Source organism: Ochotona curzoniae, unplaced genomic scaffold, assembly GCF_017591425.1.
Source record: "Ochotona curzoniae isolate NIBS_2020 unplaced genomic scaffold, NIBS_Ocur_1.0 contig_2321, whole genome shotgun sequence".
Lineage (NCBI taxonomy): Eukaryota > Metazoa > Chordata > Mammalia > Lagomorpha > Ochotonidae > Ochotona > Ochotona curzoniae.
The window spans coordinates 18490736-18518588 of record NW_024465421.1 but is presented as its reverse complement, the minus strand read 5'-3'; the positions used below and the strand labels follow the sequence as shown (position 1 = coordinate 18518588).

The following is a 27853-nucleotide window of genomic DNA, read 5'->3' as shown; positions in this document are numbered from 1 at the left end:
GCCCGAAGGTCTGTGGCTCAGCTGTGGACTCCTGAGCAAGACTGTCCAAGTCCAAAGCCCAGTTTACAAGTTCCCTCCCTGAGCCTCGGTCTCCCAGTTGTATAATGGGCCCCCAGGGGTGGGAGTTGCATACTATTTTTTTTTAATCAGAAGAAGTCAGCTTCCTAAGTATTGCTTTTACAGGTTGGTTGGAATCAAGTATCCACACCACTCATAGTTTCAAAAATATATTTCTGGCCAGAGGAGCAACATGGTGCATTTGTCGGTTCTGCCAACCTGATAAGGGACACGTGACTTGCAATGGGTAAGCAGGGAGCCCACCCCAAGCTGCTACGCCACCCCTCAGCTTCTGTGCCTCAGGGGGGTCCCTGTCTTAGGCCGAGGCCGGCCAGGCTGTCAGTTGGAGCTGGGAGTGGCTCTTGTGTGCGTCCTCTGTTTGAAGGCGAAGTGGAAGCAGGTGCAGGGAGGCAGACACTGGCTGGGTTCCTGTAAACATCCATCGCTGTTGCGCAGTCACAGGCCGAGACTGGGCCGGCCTGGCAATGTGGCAGGGGCACAGAGTCGTTACATGCCTGTGGGGGCAGGCCCAATCTCTCCTTCCACCCTTCTGGTTCTGGATGGGAACTTCTCTGTTGGCACAAAGCTTTCAAAGGGCGCAGGTCTAGGAAAAAGGCAAAAGGAACGTTACCAGTGTGGAGGTACCAGCTGCTGCCAGGCTTGCCAGGCTTCCAGGGGTTTGGCATAGGCAGGGAACTCTCCCAATCCCCCTCAAGCCCGGGGAACCACTCAGACAGCTATGCCCCCACGTGTCTGCAGTGGCCAGGTGGGGCCGGGCTGAAGCCGGGAGCTAGATTCAGGTCTCCTATAGGGGTGGCAGGAACTGGATTACTTGAGCCATCCCTGAAGCCAAGCTGGAGTCAGAAGCCAGGTGCTCTGACGTGGGACATGGAAGGCTGCCCAAACCTGTAAACTCAATTGCCTGATTACTAAGGACTTGGGCTGGAGAACCCAGCACAGCCTCACGTGGGCCGGGGTGCTGCTGCTTCCAGTTCTATTGGATGACCTGAGGCTCGGGCAAGGAGCAATCTCCGAGCTTGGGAAGTCCTTGGCAGCCCCTCCAGCCCTGCCTGGAAAGTGCTTGACAACCTACAGGAAAACTCTGGTCTGGCCATAACCAAGCTACTTCTGGCCTTGCTGGCCTCTGCCTCCCAGATGTGGCATTCATCTCTATAGCCCCATCCCTTGTGGGGGTGTCCTCTGGGCCTGCTGTGCTTAGCTTCTGGACCCAAACACTGAATACCAGTTGCAGCTCATTACCATGGCAGTAAAGAATGTGCCCCCAGCAATGTTCCTGTGGCCGCAAAGGGAGCAGCGTCACTTCCTCCGAGAACCGCCCATCTTCCCTTTTCACAGGCTGAAACATGGAGGTTCCATGACTGGGAGAGGTGGAGCTAGCCCTGGGCCAGTAAGGAGCAGGACTACTGCAACCAGAGCAGCCACCACTTTCTGGTTACAGAGGCTGTGGTGGCCTTGACCCTGCCTGACAGTGACCACTGACACGCTTCTCTGCCGCCTTCCATCTGCCTGCCTCTTTGCTCGAGTTCACCATATGCTGGCCCCAAGCTGCAAGTGCAGGCAGAGCTGTCTTCCCCACACCCCTTCACTGGATCAGTCCCTCAGCCCCCTCACTACAGCTGGGCTGGACTAAGCTCCAAGGCTGCAGCAGCAGGGACCTCCCTGCTCAACCCCCAACTTGTACTTGAAGCCTCATCCCTGGGTCTGTTCCTGGGTGGTTTTATTCCACTTTCTCAGCAAGCCCGAGTTAGATCCTGCTGTGATCCCATTTTACAGATGGACTAAGGTTCACAGATGCCAAATGCTTGCTAGAGGAGGCTCAGCTGAGGCATGCAGAGCCTGGCTCAGACATCAGGCCTTGGTTCCACCCAAGATCTAAACACAGAATGATCTTGTACTGCCAGGGTGTCAGGCACAAAGCCATGAGCACGAACACGGCACAAACTCGGCCCGTGAGAGCCGCGATCAGCCTGGTGAGGTCCTATACCCAATGACAGCAATGGGAAGAAACAAAGGATGGAGGTACAAAGGACAGCCGAGGCAGCAGGGGAGTGACAGGCTGACAGGGCACGACGGGCCCAGGAGCCCCTGGTGTTTGGGTCAGGCTAGGTGGGGGCAGGTAGGAGGCAGGAGCCAAACTCATCTTCTCAAGGCCAGCTGGGCATGTGCCCCTCCAGACGCCTTCCCTAGCCCCCACACTCCTCCCAAGGAACCTGCAAGCAGCCACAGCTAGGGGAGCACTACCTCCCAGAAAGGCGACCTTGGGTCCCTCTTTTATCCCAGCATGAGTATGCTTGCTGGTCCCCGCCTCCAGGGACCTTGTACAGGCCTCGAGCAACCTGCAGCACAAGGGTTTACTCAAATGTGTCCTCCCATGTGGAGGACTGCTACTCTCCCCTGCCCGGATGTTGCCCTCGAGCCCCCCTCCTCTGCCACTTCTGTGATGACAGGGCCCAGGCAGCTGCTGGCATGGCCCATCTGCCATCTCGGGGATGGACTGGATTCCTTCTGCTCTTCCTGTCACTGTGTCTGCCTGTTTATAGCAGCAGGTGCCAAGTTCCTCTCGTCCAGACATTTTGGAACAAGAGTAGACTTAGAGGACTAGAACTACGCAAATAATTGGGTGGTAGGCAGATGTGGCAGAAAACACCGCTGGTGTCCCTTTAGGCTCGGGGACGAGGCAGTCCTGCGTGCTCCACATCTCAGCGAAGGGGCCTGGTAAGGCAGTGATCTCTCCCAAGGTCACACAGTGTGCTGGGACCTGCATGTGGCCCAGGTTTCAGTCTCTGGCCAGAGGACCCACTGGGATGCACCCACGCTGACCGCTATAGGCCAGTATCCGCTTCTTTGATTTGCAAGAGGAAATCATGGTGACAGCTGCCTTTACCGAGTACTTTTCCACCTTCACCTTGCACTGCTTCTCATGTCCTAGTTCACGTATTCCTCCAAATGTACATCCTGCTTTTCAGATGGAGCTCAGAGAGGTTAAGCTGGCTGTGCAAGGTCACACAGCTTGTCCAAAGCAGCGTCCAGATCCAGAGCGCTGTGGTCTGATCCCAAAGACCCAGAACCATGGTGTGTCAGGCTCCCCACCCTCCTGCCACTTGCTATTGTGGGATTTTCTTTCTGAAACTATAGCCTTTGATGCCAGGTCACTGGCTGGTCATTTTTTGTCAGACACTGGGTGAGAACTGCTTTAAGAAGTGATGGTTAATCGGGCCATACCTCTGTGGAGGTCACTGAGGCTAGGATCCACAGGAGTGAGGACAGGGCCCACATGTCCCCTGTGCACTGCCATGCAGTCTGCCTCCCGCCATCCTCGTCCTCTGGACAGCTGGCTGAGATCAGGAGTGGGCCTGCTGGGGCTAACTCTGGCCCTGCCCCTTCCTACCTGTGTGACCTCAGGCAAACTGCCCCATCTCTTAGAAGCAATCTGTGGGAAACAGGGATGGTGGTGGTGCCAAGGGGCTTGTTTGTGTTGTCCAAGCACCTGCTCATTCCCAGCACACGTACGTGGCTGCAGGCTGTAGCAGCCTGTCCTATCAGCCCCACGTTGGTTCCCAACTAGAACCCAGCACCTGCAGGGGCATTCTCTTGGCCCCACGTTCTGTAGGTGGCAGTGCTTTTCTTCAGAGACAGTGGTTTTCAGAACTCCCCGCTCCTTTTGCTTGTACTGGACAGCTGAGCAAAGTGTCCAAAGCAGACTTCACTCAGGTATGACCTGCCACCCTGGGACTGTGAGGCCTGTCAGAGGGGTGGCGTGTGCCCACGGTCTTTGTGAGTCTGCTTTATCCAACAGCCACGGGCACTGTCACCTTAGTATGAGTTGCACATTACTTATCCTTATCTTAGAGATGTGGCCCAAAGCCAAACACAAAATTCACTTACATTTAGAACCTGAAAGGAATTTTAGACAGTCTTAATGAACCTGTGTCTTGACAGCAACCTGTCAAATGAAGTCAGGTGTGGAATTTTCCACTCCTGGTCATTTTGGTATTCAGATTTGAACTTTGGATCAAACATTGTAAAAAATCAGTGCACTTTATCTAAACTACTCAATGCACTTTGCTTTTTTTTTTTTTTTTTTGAAAGGCAGAGAAAAATTGAGATGTGCTGTGTCACTCCTTAAATCCCCACAATGACTGGGGTGAGCCAGCCCAGGCCAGACACTGCAAATCCATCCAGGGCTCCCAGCCAAGTGGTAGGGACCCAAGGACGTGAGTCATCATCAACTGCTCCAAGAATGTGCCCACCAGGAAGCTGTACTGGAACCAGGCCCTCAGACAGGGCCTGCCGGCATCCCAGTGGCAGCTGACGCACATGATGTCTGCCCCGACTCTGTATTTTTATAGGGAGTCTTTATGTCACTTCAAAATAAAAAACAGCATCCAAGGTAATGCTAGAAACACAATGAAAATGAAACTTTTAATTGTAGCTCCATGCCCTGACCTGCAAACCTGAGCCTGGCACTGTCAAATAGGACAAGTGGCAGGAGCTCTGAGCCTGTGCCCTCTGCTGCTGTTCCGTGGTCACTGCTGCCCTCCCCGTGTTCCCTGCCTCCCCGCCAGGGGATGCTCCAGACAGCACCCAGGCACCAGCACAGTGACTGGTGGGCCCGAGGCCTTCACATCATGGCTGGGTGCCTAGGGCTAGTCACCCGACCTTCCCATGCCTCAGTTTCTCCTTTGTCATGGAGCCTCACAGGGAAGCACCGCAGGGGGGTGAGGGCAGTTATTTTTAACCACTGAGCCCAGCCTCTTCCTGAGAGGAATGCTGGGAATGCAGGCTTTCCGGAGTTCCCAGCTGCCCAAGCATGACCCATCACTCAGGATGCACAGGGACCTGTCATTGCTGCCCCCACATCCCCTTCCTGGTGTGGCAGCCAGGTATTAAATGCCAACCTACGTCACTCATCGCCCCAGGTCTCCAGCATGTGCCCTCAGACAGGCTCTCCTGTTCAGAGGCTTTAGGAGAAGTCTACCTGCCTGAGGTGTGGGTGCAGCGAGGTGGGATTTCAGCCAAAGATGGCACAGGCCTGCAAGGCCTCCAAGCAGCAGGCTTTTGGGCACGTGTAGATGGGCTCAGCTAACACTGGATGCCATAGGAGGGATGGGCCAAAAAAAACGCAAGAAAAAGTTTATTCTAGTGCCCAAAAAGGATGGAAATCGATGCAACCATTTCATCATAAGCATTTTCCCTGAGCTTTCTGCAGTAGCCTGGTACACGCAGATCAAGTGATGGACCTGGCTGTCCTACGACTAAAGGACCTGGCACTGCTGCCTGCAGGTCATAGCCCGGTCCCTGTGCAACTGGCTTCAGGGCTTCTGCTCAAGACTCTGGTACTGTGTCAAGTGATGGCTTTCTTTTCAGTGACATAAATATGTTCCCTTTTTTTTTGTAAGGTGTACATATGCCATTTATTTGAAATGGCTGCAATGGCCAAGGCAGGCCCACTTCTAAGTGGGAGGCAGGAAATGCCATCCAGATGTGCCACATGATGGCTGGTGCCCAAGCACGTGGGCCATCTGCTGCTGCTTTCCGCAGGGAGCTGGATGGGAAGGGCAGCAGCCAGGACTCACATTTATGGTTGCTGGTGTCACAGTGCTGGTACATAAACATTCTTTTAAAAATAAATTCATTGCAGTTAGCATGATGGCACAGGTTGTTAATTCTCTGTCTGAGGCCCCGGCATCCTATATGGGCACCAGTTCATGTCCTGGCTGTGCCACTTCTAATCCAATGCTCTGCTTAGGGCCTGGGAAGGCAGTGGAGGATGGCCCAAGACCATGGGCTCCTGTGCTGCCGTGGGAGATCCAGAAGAAGCTCCTGGCTCTCAGCTTTGGGCCAGCTCAGCTCTGGCCATTGTGGCCATTTGGAGAGTGAACCAGTGGATGGAAAATCTCTCTTTCCTTCTGTCTCTGTAACTGACTTTTAAATAAAAATAAAATCTTATTTAAAACTAAATTCACAAGGAATGGGCATTCAGCTTGGATACCAACATCCTGTATCAGAGAGCCGGACTTGAAGCCTCAGTGCCACCGGCTTCCAGTTTCCTGTGAACACTGCAGAAGGCAGCAGGTGATGGCTCAAGTGGCGGGGGCCCTGCTTAGAGGTTCTGGCTCCTGGCCCCAGTCCAGCTCAGGTGCAGCTGGTGTGGGCACCTGAGGAAAGAACCATGCTGCATCCCATACAGCAGTGGTGACTGAGGCCGTGCTCCTCTTCTCCTTGCTTGCGTGCCTCGGAAAGCAGCAGGAGACGGCCCAAAGGACTCTGGTAGGGGATGCTGGCATCCTACCCATGTGAGAGACCCAGATGGAATGCCCAGCTCCTGGCCCAGCCTGGCCCAGCCTGGCCTCTGCGGACTTCTAGGGAATGAGCCAGCAGATATCAAAAATAAATTTTGAGGGGAAAAAAAAAGTGGGGATTAAAGAAGCAGGAACTTCATCACTGTCATGTGAACTGAAATCTAAAAAAAAGAAAGACTGAACACATTAAAAAGATTTTTTATGAATGAAGCACTGACATGTGCATTTCATCTTAGGTGATGAGCTATAAGGTACAATGATGGCCTACTAGGGAGAGACCGGGCAGACGCCACCCTAGCCAAGCCAAGGTCAAAGGTAATGTCAGCAGTGCCAGAACAGACACACCGAGGACACGCTTGCCACTGTGGTGCTCTTGCCAAGAACACACCATCCAGGTCTGATCAGCCCCAAACTGAGAGGCCTTCCAGAAAACACTAGACTAACTCTTCAGATGTCAAAATCATGAAGATAAAGACCAGCTGGGGAAGGGCTGCAGACTGCAGTCTCCTGCGCCACGGGGCAGTGAGCATGGCTGCACCCTGTGGCCAGGGCCCTCCTGGGACTGCAAGTCGGCCGGAAGCGCAGCTGCACCTAACTCACCTGGTGAAAACCATAGCCTACTGCCTGCTTTCCTGCCATCAGCCCCATTCCCTGAGCTGCACATGCTGCCTGTGGGATCTCCCGTGACTTGAATCTAACTGTGCTCAGGCCCCCAAGGGTCTGTGTCTTTGAGCCAGGCAGTGACATGGTGACATGCCTAACCCAGTTCTGCTGACAGCACAGGCTGCAGAACAGCAGGGAGAGCTGAGGCAGGAGGACGGAGAAGGAGCAGGTGGTCAGCAGTCAGGTGACAATGAGGGAAGCCGGGAGGCCCTGTTAAGATGGGGCAGTGAGCCTGCGCCAGACACACCCACCCTGCAGCAGCGTTCCCCAGCCTCTCCATCTGCAGCCCAGGGACTGCTCCTCTCCCCACTCCCCCCCCCCCATGTGCCAAGAGATGGCGTGGGTAGGCATTGGCTGCCTTCGGCAAGAACCGGGACAAGCCAATCCAGCCAGGCTGCCTCAGTGCCCAACTCAGGACGTGAGGGTGCTCTGGGTGCTAGGCCAGCAGCAGCAGCCCTGGGTGTCCACTCCCTTCCTGCTCCTGGGCAGGAACTGACACTGCAGGAAAACGGCAGAGGCAGATCTCCAGAGCTGCCAACCTGGTGCCCCGGGAGCCACAGGCCAGCACACAAGCTCTCTCCTCTCCAATCTCCCTGTTTTGTCCATGAGGAACCAGAGGCACCAAGGTGTCAAAGAGTGTGACCAAGGTCCTTGCTAGACCTGGGACTGGAACCCAGGTCATCTGAGCTGACGGCCCTAGCATTCAACCATGACCTTGAGGCCACAGCCTGCAAGAGGTGCTTGCAGAATGTTAGAGGAGCTGAACTGGGTGGGCGAATGCAGGAGAGGATGGAAGAGAGCCCACGGGGGAACCCAAGCGGGTGCACCCTTTCCTCCCACGCCTACTCTAGGTCCTGGGGCTGGCCCGAGTGTGCAGGGAGTCAGGGTTTCCTGGACTGGCTCGTGTGTCCCCAGGACAAAGAATGGGGAAGAGCAGATATGACTAAAGCTGTGCTGGTTGGTGCAGAGCCTGGGGACCAGGGCCTGCCAGATGTCCTGGAGGTTTCCTACAGGGCTTTCCTGCTGGTGGCGACCCCTCCTCAGCCCCCTGGGATGGGGCAGGGAGTGAGTGCTCTGCACTTGGCTTGCCACACGGCTCTGGGGTGGGGTCCCTGGCTCCCCACTTGTTAGGGCTCAGCCCCTGTGACTGCAGAAGCTTTGCAGGAGTGTCCCTGGTGCTTCTGCTCTGACTGTGCTCGCTGTAAGGTACATCCGAACATTTGGACCTCAGTTTTCAGTTCCAGTTTGGCTGGGAGAGGCAGCGGTCAAGGGATAAAGTGAGACTTTCTTTGCCAAACTTACCGTCTCAGAGTCAAGTACTTAGCGTGGCGACAGGGATTCATTGTGGGGTCACTGGGGCCTAGCACAAGGCTTGGCAAAATAGGCAGGCCCGACGTCTGTTGAGACTAAATGAGTGAGTCCACAGAGGGCCCAGAACCGGGGGTGTCCAATGAGCAGGAAAGATTTTGGGTGGATCACATACGCCCTGCCTCCAGCAGGTGTGCCCAGTCTGGTCCAGTTCCTTGTCACCACTAGCCTAGCCTTGATCATGGGTCTGTACGTCTCCCAGCCTCCGAGCTAGCCTGCCTGCGCCTGCACTGCTCACAGCTTCGAAGTTACCTTTGCAGAGAGTGAACTTGGTTGTGTCGTTTCCTGTCTGTGGCCTGCCAGGTCCTGCACGGCGTGGCCGCCACTCTCCTCCCCCGTGACTGCTCCTAGGGCGCCACTCCAGCCACTGCAGCCTCCTTCCGGATGTGGGATGAGCCAGCGTCTCTTCTGTCCTGAGCCCCCCTGAACCCCCCCTGAGTCCCCTCTGCCTCAGCTGCACTGTCTCTGTACCTTCATGTCTGCCTCCTTCCACCCACTTAGGTCCCAGCTCTGAGGTGCTGCCTCCTCAGGGGGAACCTGTGTCTTTCCTATAGGCCTTCAGCACTCCCAACGACCCTGATGAGCTAGTCTGGACCCTGCTGTCTTCCACTCTGAGTACCAAGGCAGTACTGTCTGGACTCATTCCCTAGACTGGTGTGAACAAATGCACATAGGCTCAATACAAGGCAAGCAGGCGGGCAGGCAGGCAGTGGGCTGGGGAGCTATGCAAAGTGGCGGGCACATCTCCACCTGCACCTGGTGCTTGCTAAACCCTCCCTGAGCTCAGCTCAACCCTGCACGGACCACTGCAGCAAACTGAATGTCTGTGCCCCCCACACTCCTATGCTGAAACCCCAGCCAAGGTCTGCGCGGCAACTAGGAGGTGGGGCCTCTGCAGGGTGACCAGGTCAGGAGGGCAGAGTCCACATAGGTGGCATTAGCACCCCCCCCTAAGAACTGTGAGAAAGAAACACTCCGTTTCCCCAACAGTCTGTTCCAGCACCACCAGGCAAAGGACAGGATCGGGGGAAGCGGTGTTAGTGTCCATCCTCCAAAAGAGCCCTGCTCACCTCCTCACCTCCGTGTCCCCTCTTCCTGCCACTCAGGCCCTGGGTCCAAATCAGAGTCCAGCACCACACAACCCGAGTGCCCAGCCTGTCCTGACAGCCTCCCCTGGGCCTGACAGGTGCCCGGCAGGCCCCCTCTTCTGGACTAGTTGACTCACTCTCCCCCAGAACATGTTAAGGGGGCTGGTCATAGTGCAGAGGCTGGATGCTGGGTTCCACAGCTCAGTGCAAGGACCGGCTGACCCACGAACCCTGGAGGTCTTACACACACAGCAGGCAAAGCTGGTGCCACTCCCTCCCTCCCCCACCCCCTAGCTTGCCAGTCACCCTGGCAGCCTCTGCAGACTTCAGCTGCAGAGCCCACAGGTTGGGCACACTGAAACCTGATCCCAACAGCAGCCGTGCAAGGCCAGGAAGTCCAGGCTCTTTGCAGAGGGGTTCTTTTCTTGTGCAGCAGCCTTTGGCCTTGCACCCACTCTCTCCATCCAGCTGCCCCTGGGGTTCACAGGACCAAGGCAGTCCGTGTGGCCTCTGTATCTCTTCTGACACCCCTAAGTCTTTTTACCCTTTGAGAACTAGTGAATCACCCCCCCCCCAACTCAAGGTCACCACCAAGATGGGCTGCGGATGGGGGGAGGAGCTGCCGGCTTTGCCTCAAACATATTTGGGTACAAATCCTTTTCCCTCAAGTCCTGGGGTTAAGTACAAGTCACTCAGTCCCTGGGTACTCCCTCCTCAACAGCTGTTCCCACAAAGAGGGGTCGTGCCAAGTCTGGCTTCACATGAGACCCAAAGGAGTGGGGTAGGGACGGGGTGCCCCTCTTGCCCTGGCCAGGATCCCAACCCGGGTTCATTCAGTGGGCACTTACAGGCCTCCGGGGCAGGGGAAGGCCTCGACCTGAGGTCCCATCCCCATCCAGACGGCGGCGGCGGTGGCATGATGTGGGCAGCTGGTCCAGGCCCAGGGGGGTTGGCAGGCAAGACCCTACTCCAAGTACCCATCGAAGACGTCCAGCTCCGAGTCGCCATCGTAGAGGCCGGAGCCGGGGTCGGAGAGCACGCCCAGGTCCACGAGTGCCTGGTCCAAGTCCTCGGGCAGGAAGACGAGGCCCACGTTGAGGACGATGTACTCCATGAGGAAGGCGTAGTACAGGATCAGCACGTTGACGAAAAACAGGCCCACGAAGAACATAGAGGGCAGCAGCGGAGGCTGCGCGGAGGGGACCAGGGGGCCCAGTGCGTCCAGGTGGGCTGCGATCCGGGCGCCGGGCATGCAGCGGGCGGCGAGGGCGGCGGCCAGGCGAGCTCAGCCCCGGCAGCGACCGGGCGGCCGACGAGGGGGCAGCTCAGCCATGCAGGGGGTGCCCCCGGGGCTCGACCGGGGCGACCCTGGGCTCCAGAGCCCCCGCTGCGGAGATGCGGCGGTCGCTGCCGCGCGGGGCGTGGGCGTGGGGGAGGTCGCTTGCAGCCCCCCAAGGTGTCCACGAGGCCCTCTCGACCGGCCGGCCCGCTCCCCCCACTTCGTCCCGTGAAGTGGCCAGCGACCGCCGGGTTCCCGTCCGAGGCACCCCGTTAGCAGCTACAGGCCCTCCTCGGAGCGCGGACAGGGACTCCCACAGCGGCTCAGCGTCGAGAGCCAGTCCCAGCCGCCGCCTCTCCCGCCAGGATCGGCCGTTCCCCGCGCCCCCTGCGCGCCCCCGCAGGCCCAGCGCCCATGGCTGCGGCCGCCGCGTCCCCTCCGGGCGGCGCTCCGAGCACCGCCCCCTGCCCCGAGCCACCCGGCGCTCATTGGCCCGCCCCCTGCCACTCGCGCTCATTGGCCGACCCAGCGCCCGCTCTCATTGGCTCAAGCCCTCCTGGGGGCGGGCCCCGCCGCGCCCCGCCCCCAAGGGGGCTCGTCCTGAAGTGGCTTCTCGGTTCGGCTGGGCGCCAGAAGTCGGGCTCGGGTCTTCCCTGGGGGTCGCGGGTTCGGGACGAGGGACTCGAGAGCCCACGCACACGGCTCAAAGCCGGACGGTTGACGCCGAGGCTGCGCAGCTCAGCGCAGGGGCCGTGCGCTGCCTCCGCCACTCGCCAGGGCTGCGCTTGGCGCCACGCCTCCTGGGGCTCGGTTCCCGCTGGCCCCTGGAGGCAGGTGGGCAGGGGGCTGCGGCTGCAGGCCCGGCGCGACCCGGGGGTCTGCAACGCGAGGTTGGGGAATGGCTGGGTGCAGCGAACCCCGGGCAAGTGGGCACTTCAGCCAGGATGTGGTGCATGTGTGTGTGTGTGTGTGTATGTGTGTGGATCTACATGAATGTATATCTGTATTTTCAAATAAAATAAATGCCAGGAGCTTCTTCCGGGTCTGCCGCGTTGAGTGCAGTGCCCCAAGGACTTGGGCCATCCTCCACCACTTTCTCAGACCTTAAGCAGGGAGCTAGATTGGAAGTGGAGCAGCTGGGACAAGAACTGGCGTCCCTATGGGATGCCAGTACCACAGAGTGAAGGATTATCCTGTTGAGCATTAAACTGGCCCATTGTTTTTCTGTTGTGAGCCATATAAGGGGGTGCACTGTTAAGTCTACATCCAACCTGGGACTGCCTGGGTTTCATTCCCGGCTCCAGGCCCTGGAAGGTAGGGGTCCATCAGCCGGGTGATGGGGTCCTTACCGCCCATATGCGAGACCTGGGTGTAGATGAACATGAGGATAGCCGGGTTCGGACCCTGGTTCTGTCATCTGCTAACGATAGGACCTCGGGCAAGTCAATTGCTCTCTGCTACAGTTTTCCACATGATAAAATGGTGATGATGACAACGATAATAATACTACAATCCCAACACATAGGGTTGTCGTGAGAATTAACCATGTAAATATATGCAAAGTGTCAAGGGCAGTGGCACACACTATACGCCATGCAAAGGCTATTCTTGTTTTTCTCACAAAGCCAATACTTGTTCATTCTGCGAGGACACCTTTTCATTTATCTGCATTAATCTGCTCCGCCCATCCGGACCAAGGCACCGCCTCTCCTCGCGCTGCTTCGTCTCGGAGGGCGCCCGGTGCACGCCGGGACTTGTAGTCCGCTAGCAGAGTCCTGACGCCACCAAGGCCTCCGCGAGTGAACTGCATTTCCCAGAGTCCTTCTCACTAGCGGCCGTAAAGCGCGGTGGTCGAACGGCCGGTTCCGGCTGAATGTCAGTGCGGGGCTGTGGGCCGGGGAGGAAGGTGGTTGGCGGTCTCTTTACCGCCTCCGCTGGAGCTGCGGCCGCGGGCGCCAGGCCGCTCGGCCGCTGGGGCATGAGACCGTGAGGCGAACGCCGGGCCGGGGCCGCCGACATGTTTGGCCGCTCGCGGAGCTGGGTGGGCGGGGGCCATGGCAAGTCCTCCCGCAATATCCATTCTTTGGACCACCTCAAGTGAGTGTGTGTGGGGGACGGGGTGGGTGGGAGAGGCCGCAGGTCGGGCGTGGGGCTGGGGGCGCTGGGAGGCGTGAGAGCCGAGGTCGGGGACCGAGAGGGGCGCCCCGGCCGAAGGTTGGGATTGGTAGTCGGAGCGCCGAGACTCGAACCCTGACCCCGACGCTCCTGGCTGTGTAACCTTGGGCCAAGTAGCTCCGCTTTGTGGACTGTCCAGATCCCCACGCGGAAAGCCGGGCGATGAGGTTTCGGCTGCGGATGCGGGTTTGGTTCGCGCGCGGGGCGGACGGTGCTGGCCAGACTTTCCCCGCTGATACTTCTCGGCATGGGACGGTTGAGGGGTTCCAAGGGTCCGGATTCTGGAGTTGGGCAACTCCGGATCCGACTTGAGGGGTGGTGCGGGGTGGCGTGCGTGTGTGTGTGTGATTTAGGTTTGGGTTTCCACAGGTGTGTAATGGCTAAAGTGATGGTACTTGCCCGCTGCCATGGCTTTGAGAGTTGCTTGAATGAGAAGATAAACAGAAAGCTGATAAGATGTGAAAATGGGCGATATGGCATAGAATTTAAAGGAACAAGATATTTTGGGGGGACAGGGAGAGGACCAGGGACAGCCAGAGCTGGAGTTGTGGGGTGGGGGAAGGATCTTGAGAGGCCGGCGTGAATGGAGGTGATGGGATGCGAGTGGCTTTGCCGTGAGTCTTGTGTATGAATAGGTATGAGTCCTGGACTCCAGCGCCACCAGTGCCCCAACTGCAAATGGGGATACTGATGGACACTCCGCCAGCACTCGGAAATGTCCAGTGTTGTCACACAGTAGGCAGCCCATGGTGGGAGCCGGGTTTTGCAGTCCCACGGTGCCTTCTCAGATGGCTCTGTCCCCGATGTTCCCCTGGCCCTTTTCCTTCCCAGCCAGATCCCTCTGTTGGTTTCACGCAGAGCTTCTCCACTGTCCGTGGTTTGTTTGTGTTCCTTCTCCATTTCCTGCTTCTAGGTGGGCTGACTGGCTTGGTTTGACAGTGTTTAGCACACAGTAGGAGCTCAGTGAGTGCTTAAAGGTGGGGGGACAATGAATGAGTTGGGATGTTTGCAGGCCCAGATCCAGAGTGCTGGGGCGGGGAGGGCGTGGGACGGGGGAGTAGTGACTTCGGGGAGGAAAATGTGGGAGTACCCGCGGGAGGAGGGAGTAGGCAAACCTCTGTTGACAAGAACGGGCTGGCTTCCAGAGAGATCTCCCGAGATCACTAACAGGGAGGGCCAAAGATAGGGTTGGAGGGTGGCGGGAGGGAGGCAAGTTAGAGGAGGGCTCTCATTTGGCCCTTGGGGGTTCTCAGCTGTGTCCTTCCTGGCAGTGAGCAGGCGTTTAATAAACGGTCATGGTCTGGGAGAGTGGGGGCAGAAGGCTTGTGAGGTGTTGAGGGATGCCTTGGGGAGGTGGTTGGAGAAGACAAGGACCGGGTGGGGGTGGCAGGAGTCCTGCATGGGAGGGCAGCTGGTGGAGGTGCGGCCAGGGAGTGGCTCAAGGACTTGAGGAATTTATCCGGTGGGTGCCCAAGGCAGGGCCTCTGCTGGCACACAGGTCCCCATGGGTTCTCACCTAACTGCCTGACTGCAGCCCTTTAAGTTACTTGGGTATTTATTTTTTAAAAAGATTCATTTATTTGAAAAAGTAGAGAGAAGGAGTGAGAGGGAGAAAGATCTTCTATCCACCGGTTCCTTCTTCAACTGCCCACAGTAGCCAGGGCTAGCCAGGCCAGAGACAGGAGCTTCTTCCAGTGTCCCATGTGGTACAGGGGCCTAGGCACTTGGGCCATCTCCTACTGCTTTTGTAGGCACATTTGCAGGGAGCTGCTGAGGCTTGAACTGGTGCCCATACAGGATGGCGGTGCTGCAGGTATTAGCCTCTGTGCCACAGCACTGTCCCTCATTCCTTGAATGTTTCCTGAATGCTTTACCTGTGTTGGGTCCTTGAACTCTTTCCTTCAGTCTTCACCAGTCTGTGAGTTATTAGAACTATTGCTGTGACCATTTTATGGCAATGGAAGCTGAGGTTCAAGGAGCTGACATCACTTGCCCTAAGGTGCTGATAGCTGAAGCGTCAGCATCGGGCCTGACCCAAGAGCTTGCCCTCATTACACTGTTTTCTGCATACAGCATCCCAGCCAGTCGGTTTGGGGAGACTTTGGATTTGGCTACACCCACGTGCTCATGGGATTCCCCTGCTGGCTGGCCAGTGGAAGAGGGTCTGGAGAAGGTTCTCAGGTTGCTCTGCCATGTCCTGGAATCTGCTCACATTCCTTGTTCAGGTCAAGTACCTGTCGGAAAGCTGAGCCGCCTGCCCTGGATCACGCTGATCTGCTTAATCCATGTTACTTCCCGAAGGCTGAGGGCCTTCAGAGACCCCGGCTTGACGTGGTAGTGTCCCAGCCAGGGCCGTCCGCAGGGCCTACACTGCTGTCTGTGTGGCTCCAGTATAAACCTCTCGGATCTTAGGGCAAGCCACGTCCTGCCTTGAGGGGGCTTGCTGAGCTTGAGGGGGGAGACTGTACAGAGAGGCAGGTGCTGGCACTGCAGCAGGGGTAGGGCTCCCTGGAGCCTTGCTTAGACGTGCACTAGAGGAGGCATTGGCAGAGTGAGTCACCAGGGATGGGCTGGAGTCGCCGTGTGGGACAGCCGAGGGTGGGAGGGCTCACCAGGACCCGTACTGTTCTCTGGAACGTTGAGGCAGTAGCTGCTGGTTGTAGGAACCTGGCTGGAGGTAGCAATGGACTTGGAGATTATGTGACACAAGGGTGACCTCTCAGAGGACTCAGGAGGCCTTCTTGGACATACGAATCACCACCCTGCCAGTGACAGTGCTTAAGGCACTCTGACCCTGAGCTAGGGCAGTTTGTGTGGAGAAAAGAGATTTAAAAGAACTTACAATTGATATCTTGTTGTTGGGCACACAAAGCATCTGGATGCTTTCTTTTTTTTTTAAATAAAGATTTTTTATAACAATTTGAGATTTATACAAAGATTGAGACCCTTTTAAAATCACATTATTTTGCGTGACATTTCCAGCTGGTAAGCCAGACAGGACTTCTCTTGTTAGACAGAGTTTCCCTTGGGCTAACTCCTAGGCAGCTGTGGACCTGTGCCCTCTGTCCTGAGTGGTCCATATCCCTGGCAGGTGGTGGCCCCTGTGACATGGCAGACATGCAGTTCTAATGGAACCCCTGTAGGTGGCGTCGTTTGCTACTGTCGCAGCATCTTTCCTGGGGATGATGAGTCCTTAGACTGGTAGAACTTGGCCATTACAATTTGCTTTGCTTTAGTTGTGGTCACCTCTTTGAGTGGGTCAAGATGGAAAAGCAGCTGGAATTGGCTTAAGCCCCCAACGGGTTTGATTGACTCCTGTCATGGAGGTAGTTTGAGGAAGCTGTAGGGAGACTCTTCCCGCCTCTCGGCTCCACCTCTGTGTGGCATCCTTGTCAGGCAGGCTCTGGGTCTGTAGCACATCAGTTTGGTGGTCCCTGGGAAAAGAGGACTGCTCCTTCTTGTATTGCCAGCAGCCCAAAGCTCAGCACTGCTGCACTCCCAGCGCTCATGCCATCCTCAGAGGTGTGGGCTGTGCTGACCACGCCTTCCTCACACGTCCTTCCCTGGAGCCAAGGCTGACATGAGCTTTACCCAAGCTAGTGGACAGAGAGAAAAGGGGTGCTTCTGGTTGGGGGAGGCAGGGTTACTATCCAAAGGGGAGGATGCATACCTGGCAGGCAGAGGCTCACCTGTGCTTGCATATTCAACTCTTGGCTAGAAGGTACTACAAGTTTCAGAGTGTGGGGTATGGGAGTGCCAGATTGGTTTTCTCATAGTACCTGAACCATTTCCAATGTAGCTGGGCCCACTGTGTCAACTCCAAATTCTCCCAGGCCTTCAGCAGGCTCCAGATTCTGGTCCTGCCTGTCTTGTTTGGGAATGCAGGGGCTTGGGAACAGCCTGGGTCTACTGACTTCATTGAAATACACACTGGAAGGCTGAGTGGCTGTCAGCAGGCTGGAGGTGGAAGTAGTGTCCAGAGGGGCTTGGGAGAGCCTGGGCCAGGGGAGCAGGTGGGGCCCAGGGCTGGTGGCAGGGGGTGAGAGAAGGGTCATGTTTAGGACCTAAGAGAAGGAAGAGTGAGGAGTACAGAGGGCACATAGAGGCCAGGTCGCCTAAGTTTGTAAATCACGGGAAGGAATCTGGAAGTTAGACTGTGGGCAGAGGGCAGTCACAATGGCTTTTTTTTTTTTTTTTTTTTTTTTTTAGCCAGGGGAGTGCTTCTGTCCGGCTAAAGTTTGGAGGGTGGCTTGGAGGAGGGCCTCCTGCAGGCCTGTGTCCATCTCCACACAGAGGGCAGCCTGAGTTCCCAGGGCAGCTGCTGGGATGGCGCCTACTGTGTGATGGTTCTGTTGCTAACTCACACGCATGCCTTGCACCTCACCTGGCTGCACCTTCACCATCGGCCAGGGCTCTCCTCTCATTCCTTCCTGCCCGATTCTGTGCGGGCCCATCTCTATCACACCTCCTCTCATTCCTTCCTGCCTGTCTCTGTGCAGGTCCTATCCCTATCACACCTCCTCTCATTCCTTCCTGCCTGTCTCTGTGCAGGTCCTATCCCTATCACACCTCCTCTCATTCCTTCCTGCCTGTCTCTGTGCGGGCCCATCCCTATCACCCCTGTAAGAATTCACTCATTTTCTCTGTGTCCACTTTCACTGCTTCACTCTGTTAACCTTTCACTTGCTGTCTTCATCCAGCTGGACTGGATTTCCTGTAAGGCCCACAGGCTCTTGAGCTTCATCCTGACCTTGGCTTAGCTCCCTAGGAAGCAGCCCAGGGTTCCTCAGGTCTGTCCCCTAGCCAGCAGCAGTGCTTTCTCTCTGTCCCCAAATGGGAGCAGAAGCTTCGTGATGAGAGGGCACAGTTCAGCTGGGTGCCGTTGGCTGCCAGCACAGGACTTGGAGTGTAGTAGGTGAGGACAGAGACTTGTCCCACCTGATTGGAAGAGGCCTGTTCTGATCTTTAAGCCACAGTTTGGTCGCAGGCCGTGACTCCTCTAGGATGTGAGCCCTGCCCCCACCCTCACCCAGCACCCCAGACCCAATCTCACTGCGAACCCAGCTCAATGTGCTTGCCAGGTAACTCTCCAAGAGAAGTACCGCCTGTGTACACCTTTCCCTGGTCTGCCAGCCTGACTTCCCTTGCTGAACTCTCGGGCCTGCTGGCCAAGGGCAGGGCACTGACAGGGGCTTCGAGGCACAGAGTGGGCTGCCCTGGCCAATGTGGCCAGGATCTCTGCGTTGAGACTGAGCGCTAAACAGACACAGGTCCATGTCCCCTTCTCTCTCACACACCTGGGCTACTGCTAGTCACAGGTGTGTGCATCGAGGGTGAGTTTCTAGGCCCCAGGATTCTCTGTCATTCTGCTTACCACTGTTCCAGCTTGAGCCCAAGTTTTAGCATCTCCCAAAAGGAACATCCTAAGTGGCATTTTATGGCTCAAGGCATAATACTTGGAGTTGTCCTAGCAAAATGTAGCCACCAAAGATGAACTGGGACCTGCTATTTCTCTTTCTGAAATGGACTGTGAGGTGTGAGGCTTCATTCATGCAGTGGGTTAGCCTGGCACATCCGTGGGTCTCTGGAGAAAGCAGGCTGTGCTGTTGGGCACTGTGTGTTTACGTGCATAGTCCTTGGGGATGAACCTCTAGGGTCCTGGGTGCGTGCTGGCAAGCCGCTGCAGCTCGTTGGTCTCCAGGCGTTTCGTTGGCCTTTGAGGAGCTTGGCCCTGGTAAGGGAGGCAGGTGGCTGTGAATTGGGGTGGCCTGTGCAGTAACGGGTGTGTGTACAAAGGCACCAGGGCTCTGGGAACAGTCCGGGGCATTGTAGGCAGCAAATCCAGTTGGTTGGATTCTGAACTCACATCCTTGTCAAGCATCTACAGGGCAGGCCCACCCGTACGGGCCACTGCCTCCCTGTGCCAGCAGTGTCATGTGTGATGCTGATGGAAAGAAGAAAATGCCAGTCGGGAGAGCCTTTCCCTCCCTGGCAGGGTGTCCTGTGGGTGGCCCGAGGATGTTAACTGGCATTTGTCCTAAGTGATCACAAGCAGCTGGGGCCGGTACGGTGGCAATAGGTTAATCCTCACACTGTAGCACCTACATGCTGGGTGGGCAGCGGTTCATGTCCCCACTGCTCCACTTCCAGTCCAACTCCCTGACAACTGCAGTGACTGGGACGCTGTGCCCCAGAGCTTGGATCAGTGGTGCCGGGTTAGGAAGCAACATAAGCAGGTGATTTCTGATGCAAGCAAAACTCTGCTGCTTGAGTCTCTTGGGGAAGAAGCCCTTGAGATAAAGTGGGCCGGCCCCTATGACCCACCCCAGGGTGGTTCCTGTGCTGTTGGGTTACCTTGCCTCAGGGGTAACTCGGCTTCCTACAGGCTAATGTGGCAGTAGATTATGGCAGAAACACTAGATTATGTGTATTTTAAAGGGCTTGCTATTTGATATAGATTGAAAATTGTGTGCAACTTCTCATTTAATTCATTAACAGCTTGGTTATGCAAGTACTGTGTCTTTAAAACATAGCCATCAGCAACAATACAACTCAGTAATCCCCAGACTCTTAAAGTGACAGATTATTCCGTGGGGTTCCACCTGCAAGTTGCCGTCTTTCTACAGCTGATCTTAGCCTAAAGGCCAAGCAGCAGTTCCCCCTCCTTCTGTCGCCCCTCTATTTAGGGACTTTTGGTGAAAGGATTTTCTCGTATCTTTCCCTATCTTGCTTTCCCATGCTTCTCACCCCAAACTGCTTGTGAGTTTGAGATAACAGAAAGTGACTTTTCCTAAGTCACCTCCACCTGGTGTCTAGTTTTCCTTCCCAAGCCTGAAGTCTGAAATCCTAAGAGCTGTGCTAGGGGGCTGACATGGTGCACCAGGAGACGCTGATGCTTGCAGTGCTGGCACCCTATATGGGAGCACAGATCCAGTTGGAGCACAATTGCAGCTGCTTCTACTTCCAGTCCAGCTCTCTGCTAATGCACCTGGGAGAGCAATGGAAGATGACCTAAATTCCTGCCACTGCTTGGGAGTCCGAGATGGAGTTCCTGGCTTTGACCTGGTCCACCCCAGCGATTGTAACCATTTGGGAGGAACTAGCAGGTGGAAGGTCTCTCTCCTGGTCTAGCTATGTCCTCTTGCTTTTCAAATAAGTAAAAAGTGGAGGCAGTACCAGGAGGCAGAGCGGGAGGGAGTAGGAAGGCAGTACCAGGAAGCAGTGCAGGATATGTGACCAGGGTGTTGGTCCTTGACCTGCTCAGGGCTGGCCTCGGTGGTTCTTTGGTTTCTGGTAGCACTAGCAGAGAGTCCCAGGGCCTGAACTGTGCTCTCTCTGCTCCCAGGGGTGGCTTCCTGGCCTGTGGGATAAGTGAAGTCCAGGGCCATTGTCTCCCCAGCCCATTTCAGTCTGTATGGGTGAACAAGCTTGTTTCCTCCGAGCTGCGAAGCTCCCTCTCAGCTTGAGCCATAAATTCGGATGGTGTGCTGCATGCACTTGAGTGGGGATCGTAGCTTCTCCTGGGTCATCCTGATCATGCAGGGTTTTTGTTCCAGCTGTTGGCTGAGGAAGCCGCCTTCTCTAACTGTGACGACATCCCCAACCCGAGTCAGCCTGGCAGTGGCTTCTTTCTTGGGCATTTGGCTCTGACCATCCAGGTCCTGTGGTAGCATGTGAGACAGACCAAAGCCTGGGCTTCCTTCAGTTCACCTGAGCTGTGGTCAGTCTCCTGGTGGACCCCAGCAGCCCCCAATTGATCCAGGTCCCCAGGTGGTTTTCGGGCATGTGAAAGTCTTCAAGGCTTGGGCAGTCCCCTGGTCAGCTTTAGTTTGGCTTGGTGTGTCCCTGTGTGTGTTGCTTCAAAGTGCTGTGTGCTGTTTTTCTTGGTGGTAAGTTATGTGGCGTCTGAACAGGAAGTAGTGCTAATGGAATCAGAAAAGGAATTGGATGTGCCCATGAAATGTCGCTAGTGGTCATTGGGCCTGCCTTTCATTCCATTCTGTTTTCTTCCCATCCTTTCTCTCAGGTATCTGTACCACGTGTTGACCAAAAACACCACAGTCACAGAACAGAACCGGAACCTGCTGGTGGAGACCATCCGTTCCATCACCGAGATCCTGATTTGGGGAGATCAAAATGACAGCTCGGTGTTTGAGTAAGAGTTTCCTCCTGTGTTTGTTTTGAATTCCTTGTCTTCCTTTGAATGCTTTTTCAAGTGTGTACTATGAGTCATGCCTGGTGACGTCAGAGCTGGCTCTAATTTGGTCTTGCCCAAGTAATGCATCTGTAGGAAATGTCCTTGAAACCCTATAGAAATGGGAGCTGGAGTGGAGAAGTTACAGAAGTGAGGGTCTGTAAAAACCTGACTGGGTCAGGGGCAGCTTTCTGAGTGGCATCTGGTCATCTCCCCAAGGGAAGCAGAAAGCAGTGCCAAGTGGTCAGTCTGGGTGAGCAGAGGGACTTGCCTGGGGATCCCCTGGAGACCGGCCAGAGAATCCTGCCGGGGTGACCCTGCTGAGCCTGCCAGCTGCTCCAGCTGAGGCCGCTTCGCAGGTGAGTGGGAGAGCAGTGAAGCAGTGGCTCACACCGAGCCTGTGAGCAGGTTTCTGCTGGTTCTTGTACTTGGGGGTGTGGGCCATGTTCTTTATCTTCCTGAACCCCAGGAAGAGAGAGTTCCCATGCTGGAGCCTGGCACAGAGTGGGTGCCGGATAACTAGTGGCTCATGATAAAAAGCAGATGGGTCTCACAGATGGCTTTAAAGAGTGGGGTGGGCCAAAACATGATCTGAGACCCCCTACCCCAGTTTCAGTCCCTGGGTCCAGCTTTTGAGTCTCCGCTTCTTTTAGGCTCTGGCCATCCACGTGGGAGACCCGGACTGAGTTCCAGGCTCCCAGCTTTAACCTGAGCCAGCCCTTGCCAATGCAGGCATTTGGGAGATGAACCAGTAAATGGAAGCTCGCTCTCATGCTCTCTCTCTCTCTTTCTCAAATAGTGAAAACAAGCAGGACATTCTGTTGCCTTTTATTAGAATAGACTTTCCTAGTTCATGTGTTGGGATCTTAGTGGTCCTTGCAGGACTGGCCAGCAGAATCCCCCAGCAAAGTGTTATTTCAAGCACATTTTTAGGTTTTGGAGGAGTTTTAGATTTATGGAGCAGTTGCACAGCAGCACAGGTTTCCATATCCCCCACCCAGTCTTCCTCACTGCTGAGAGCACATTTTAAGAAGAGAGACTGGCAGAGTGTCACTTCCTCCGATGCCCTTGACAGTTGGGATGGAGCGGACCCCAGGAGTCAGGCCAAGGTGGGTGGTGGGCTGACTCCCAGGGTGTACGTTAACAGGAATGGGAGTCAGGAGATGGAGCTGGGGGTTGAGCAGCTCCTCTGATGCCAGCGCTCTTACTACAAGACCAACGCCTGTGCCCAGAGTTAATACAGCACCAGGCTGCACTGGCCTTCAGACTCCAGATTGGTTTGGATTTTGCCTGTTTTCTGTTAATATCATCCTATCCACTCCAGGATCCTATCTAGGCTTCCACAGGTATTTTGTGACCATACCTCCCCTTTCTGTCCGTGATGGTTTCTTAGTCCTCCCCATTTTTTATGACCTGGGCAGTGTTGAGGAATGCAGGCCTCCTGGGGGATGTCCCCCAGTCTGTGTTTGTTGGGTCATTTTCTCAGCTTGAGGCTGGGGCAGTGGGCAGGAATGCTGGCCACCTTCACCACCTGGCCAAAGTGGCGTCTGTCAGATTTTTCTGACCTAAAGTGACCCTTTCCCCCTTTTGACTCTTTTGCTACTACTACTATTATTTTTAAGAGACACGGAGAGCCATAGGCAGAACCAGAGAGAGAAGTCCTCCATCCTCTGGTTCACTCCCCAAGTGGCTGTTACAGCCAGGTGTGCCAGGCTGAAGCAAGGAGCTCCATCTGGGTCCCCCACTTCCTTATTTCCTGGTGCTATGAGATGCTCTGGGCTCCTCTCATGTTTTTGCCTGCCCTCACCCTGGGGTCAGCCCTTCCCCCCCTCAGGAGTTTTGAAGAAAGCAGGCAAGCTCCTGGGCACAGTCATGGCTCTGTCACAGGTTGTGGAGTTGGTGGCTGTGCAGCCGCCTGTCAGCTGTGAATCCTCTGGCTCCTTGGAGCCACTGCCTGTGTGCCCTGCAGCAAAGGGGTGAAAGATCAGAGGGCAGGCGTGCTCCGCAGGGCAGCACAACAGCATTTATGGACAGCCAGGCTCCCAGAGTCCGAGCTGGAAAAAATGTCAAAGGTATTGGGGTTGTATTTATTCGTTAAATATCTTTGTGGTGGATTAAAAATGGGTACAGCATGGGGCACATGCCAGGCCTGCTATAGTGGCGGCAGACGAGGGGTGAGGGATATGCAGACCTCACAGAGCACGGAAGGGGTGCATTCCCTTCCTTTTCAAATGGCCTTAGGAGGGGCTTCGTTTTCAGCGTGTACCCCAGGGCCTGGGCTTCCAGGCTGCTTGCAAACAGGTGGCCTGTGCAGGAGAAAGGCAGAGCAGACCTGGGGCCTGGCTGGTCTCTCACCATGTCAGCATCTGCATTGTTTCTTTCCAGTTCCTCTCCCCTAGACGGGGAAACTCCAAGTTGGGTGGTTTGGAAAGCAGCGCCCTTTTAATGTCAGCATTGTCTGATCCTTTTGCAGGGAATTCCAGTAGTGGTTTTTCTTAACATTCGAGAGAGCATAGTAGAGGCTTAGTGAGGAAAAGCTGGGACCCAGCACACTTGATGCAAAGTGCTGCCTGTTGATTTGCTGAGGCGTCACTCAGGGAGCATGGAACCTTTCCCGCCGTGTCCCGGTTCCAGTCTGTGTCCCCTGGAAGCAGCGCTGTTCTAGAGTTCTGGGCAGAGAGCAGGGAGATTCCCCGTCAGCCTTGGTGGCAGGTGACCTGGGACCTGGCAGGTGTGGAAGCCAAGGCTGCGGGGTGTGTGATCTGGTGGTGGGGACAGGTGTGCCATGTGTGCGGCCGTGAAGCAGCCGGTGATGCCGGTGTGTGCAGGCAAACTGCTGACCCTGTCCTGTTTTCTCCGCAGCTTCTTCCTGGAGAAGAACATGTTCGTTTTCTTCTTGAACATCCTGCGGCAGAAGTCAGGCCGCTACGTGTGTGTCCAGCTGCTGCAGACCTTGAACATCCTCTTTGAGAACATCAGTCACGAGACCTCACTGTGTAAGCACACTCCTGGTGCTCGCCTCTGCCCGCGGGCAGGCAGGCATGGTTTTGTGTGTCTGTGTGTGCCACGTGTGCCCGCCTGCTTGTGCTGTCCTGACCTCAGGCCACAGAATGAGGGGCTTAAGCTGCAGAAGTTTGTCTTCTCGCCGTTCTGGAGTGGGGACGTCTAAGACGAAGCCGCCGTTGTGGGTTGGTTTCTGATAAGCGCTCTCTGACCGGCTGCTGATGGCCAGTGTGCTAACTCATCCTGTAACGGAACACGCGAGCCCTGGTCGTTTAGAAAGGGAGGAAGCTTATTTTGGCTCACAGTTGTGGAGGCTTGAAAGTCCAAGATTGGGCAACACACTGCAGGGGTCTCTGTGCTGTCTCCACTCCTGGTGGCAAGTGGAAGGTGAGGGGGCTTGGGCAGAGGAAGGAAGGAGGAGGCGAGGGGCAGTTCTCCAGGCGGCCGAGGCAGGCCTGCTGGAGGGACAGGTCCCAAGAAGAAGGTGGTAGCCCGTTTGTGAGGTCTCTGCTCCAGGACCCAAACACCCTTGGCATGGCCCCATCAGGCAGGGTTTCCACGCGTGAGCCTTGGGGGATGCACCAGACCCCACCAGCTGCCTCCCCCTGCACACAGCACAGCGGTTGTCCTGTGCCTGTGATGGAGGGAGAGCAGTCTGGAGTCTTCGTCTTCTTGCAGGGCCCGCTTCCCTGTCAGCCCTGGGTCCCAACCCTGGAGAGCTCCTTTAACCAGTCACCCCCAAGGGTGGGGCGGGAGGGTGGTAACTTCACCTTAGGAATTTAGATGCGACATGGTTTGGTCTATAACGCATGTGTGTCCCTGTGTGATGGCCACATACAGGCCTGGGGAAGGGCTCCCCTCTGCCGTCTGACTCTGGTGTTTGCATCTCCTTTGCAACTTATTAGTAGTACTGGGGCTGCTGAATGGTCAGCTGGTGGAGTCATATGGGAGGATGCAGCAGGAAGACGTGCCCCATCCAGGAGCCTGTGGTGGGGGTGTGTGGGTTTTGGCCCCCAAGCCTCCAGCTCCAGCCCTGTGTCCGCCTGGCGAGCTTGTTCCCTGTGCTCACCAAGCTCAGATTCTTCATCAGAAAAGCAGGGGCTGGTACTGCTTCGTCTGGGCACTGAGGAAGGTTGAGTCCCTAGCCGAGAGGCCAGACAGAAACAGGATTTTGGCCCAGGCCAGTTAGCTCAGTGGTCTTCAGCTGGATGTGGTAAGTCCTCACCCAACTCCCAGGACTTTGGGCGGTGTCTAGGGAGACATTCTTAGTTGTTGTAATGTGGGTGGGGAGGGGACTGTTGAGGCCGGCGTCCTGCTGACTGTCCTGTGGCTCCCCGTGCAGACCCCCACAGCAGAGGCCCACCTGTCAACTGAGCCAAGGCTCACAACCTCTGGCTCAGTTCCTAATGCTCCGTGCTTTTTTTTTCCTAACAAGAAGATGCCAAGCCCCAGGTCATGTCAGTGGCAAGTAGGGTAGGGAAGATCAGAGGTCAGATGTCTGTGTCTGAGTCCTCAGAAGAAGTTGGAAAGAAAGTGGCTAGAGAGGGAGGTGGAGATGGTATTCCTGGGGACTTGGAGGTAGGGATAGCCAAGAGCTGCTGCACGTGCCCTCGGCGATGGCCACTAGGTGGTGCTACTGCTCCAGAGATGCCTCTTGATGGCGGGCTGACAGGCATGGGCTGTTTCCCTTGTTACCAGCGTCTGTTTTGCTGGATGTGGTTTCTAAAAACTGAGAGGGGCAGAGCCACCCAGTGGGACAGGCCTTGGACTCACACCCCTACAGGGCCTGGCCTGGTCTGCCGCATGCTCTGAGCTGCAGCTTGTGTACCTGTTAAGTGGCTAAGAGGGCTGCAGAATCTAGGGGCTTGAAGAGCAAGTGTGAGAGTGGACCTGCAGGGCCTCATGCCTGCTGGAAGATGGATGGGCAGTGTCCACTGGGTTGATATTTTCATTTAGTGCAGTGGCCTCCTCAAATGTCTCTTGGCAACCCTTTCAAGCCTAGCCAGGCACAGGACTATTAGACTGAAGAGATGGCTTGGGAAATCAGAAATCTGTTAAGGAATGCAGCCTGATGGTTTAGTAGGTGTTTGTTATGAAGTAATTGCCACAGTCGAACCATTAAGGTGAACAGCCCCTGACTTACCTAGCTTTACTGTGCGTGGTGGGACTCCTTAGGGTCTCCTCTCGCAGGCATTTCCAAGTAAACACTACGGTGCTGTGTCCATGGTGACCACACTGTGATCAGGGCCCCAGAACGCAGCCATGTTGCGTAGCTGCAGCTCTCATTCTCTGGCCAGCTCCTCTGACTGTTCTCCACAGCCCTGGGCCTGCCTTTGGCCTCCTGCTCTGTGAGCTTGACTTCGCGAGTGTGCGTGCAGAAAGTGTGCATGGCTTCTTGTGTTGGCAGGCCAGGCAGTGTCTCTGCTCACCTCAGCACTGGAAGGACCAGATGTCCACACAATCTAGGTTTGCAAGGAGCAAGAGTATCAGTCACGAGACTTCATTTTGTTTTTCTTTTCTGGCTGTAGAAAGCATCCTTGTTGTATGCACCAAACAGCGACAGTCCCAGGAAGACAGGCCACCAAGTGCCTGCCAACTCGCTGCCCCGACCAGTGAGGGCATACACCATCCTGGCGAGAGCTTAGCTTTACCCCTCCCTCCCGGGGTATCGTGGCTGCTTGGCTCTTCCCGTGGGCCTCCTTGGTCTGGATTCAAAGCTGCATCCTGCTGTGGCGTCATCTAGTTAGCCTGGCTGTGGGCAGCCAAATGGCCTGCTTGCTGGGGTCTGCCAGCCTCAGTGACAGAGACCCCAGGGGCTGAGGCCGCTTATACTCTCAGGTTTAGTCTAACAGGATCCCCTGGGAAGTCAGCCACGCAGTGAGGACGTAGTGGAAAAATCCCAATTGAATAACACAGTCCCCTACGCTTCCCACAGCATTTCTACCACCCATGGGGCCATCTTTCGGGAGCTCTGGAAAAGTCCCCCTGGGAGTGGGTGAATCTGTGGCCATCACAGCTGCAGGATGTGGCCAAGGGACTCAGGTTGGCGGGGCTAAAGCCGCCAGGCTCAGCACCTGGGCCTCTGGAGGCCCGGGAGCGACTCACAGGGCACTAGGGGGCGCTTCTCCACAGCCCCTGCTCCTGTCGCTCAGCTGCTCCTCCCCAGTGGCCCAAGCCACAGTCAGAGCAGCATGGAGAATGAAGGAGTGTCCTGGGTCTGTCATTACCTGGCCTGCACATGCTGAGTGGCTGAACAGACCGTGGCCTCTCCAAGAGCTGGAATACTGCGCAGCCAAACGGGGACGCTCACACCCGTGGGGGAACGTATCACCACCCAGAGGCGCGTGGGAAATTCTCAGATGTGGTAGCGCAGGAGCAGACAGACTCTATGCTCACTGTGTGAGTCAGTTTGAAGTGATGTTCGTGAAGAGGCAAACAAGTTTATGGTGGGGGAGGTCCGAACAGGGGCTGCCTGGGGAGGCCGGGAGGGCGCTTTTTGGGCACTGAGCTGTCTGATGTGTGGCCTGGTGGTACCAGCACGTTGTGGCCATGTGTATGAATCATCCAGCTGAGCACCCAGGCTTTAGCATAGTGAGGTACTGACCCAGGTCAGACGTCCGGGCGCAGAAGCAGAGCTGTAGCAGAATTTGAGATGTGTATGACCTCAGTGTTGGAGCCATGGTGTTCTAAGGAACCTCATCCC

At 56.0% G+C, this 27853-nt stretch overlaps 2 protein-coding genes across 5 annotated transcripts in view; one reads left to right on the top strand and one right to left on the bottom strand.

The window, feature by feature from the left end:
• Positions 1 to 574: 574 nt before the first annotated feature.
• DEXI (Dexi homolog) lies at positions 575 to 11202 on the bottom strand. Its single transcript, XM_040973343.1, has 2 exons — positions 10348 to 11202; positions 575 to 661 (listed from the first exon to the last, which is right to left on the bottom strand). Exon 1 carries the CDS (start codon positions 10749 to 10751, stop codon positions 10464 to 10466), a length of 288 nt encoding a protein of 95 aa, XP_040829277.1. The 5' UTR covers positions 10752 to 11202; the 3' UTR covers positions 575 to 661; positions 10348 to 10463.
• A 1384-nt stretch (positions 11203 to 12586) lies between these two features.
• The window catches only part of CLEC16A (C-type lectin domain containing 16A), a 183448-nt gene continuing 168181 nt past the window's right edge, over positions 12587 to 27853 (top strand). For 2 of the 4 annotated variants that reach the window (XM_040973335.1, XM_040973334.1), the window contains exons 1-3: positions 12587 to 12875; positions 20980 to 21108; positions 24010 to 24143. In XM_040973335.1, coding sequence (XP_040829269.1) covers positions 12796 to 12875; positions 20980 to 21108; positions 24010 to 24143 — 343 coding nt within the window. In that variant the 5' untranslated portion in view covers positions 12587 to 12795. The remainder of the gene's footprint in view (positions 12876 to 20979; positions 21109 to 24009; positions 24144 to 27853) is intronic. The other 2 variants (XM_040973333.1, XM_040973332.1) reach the window with 2 other exon arrangements.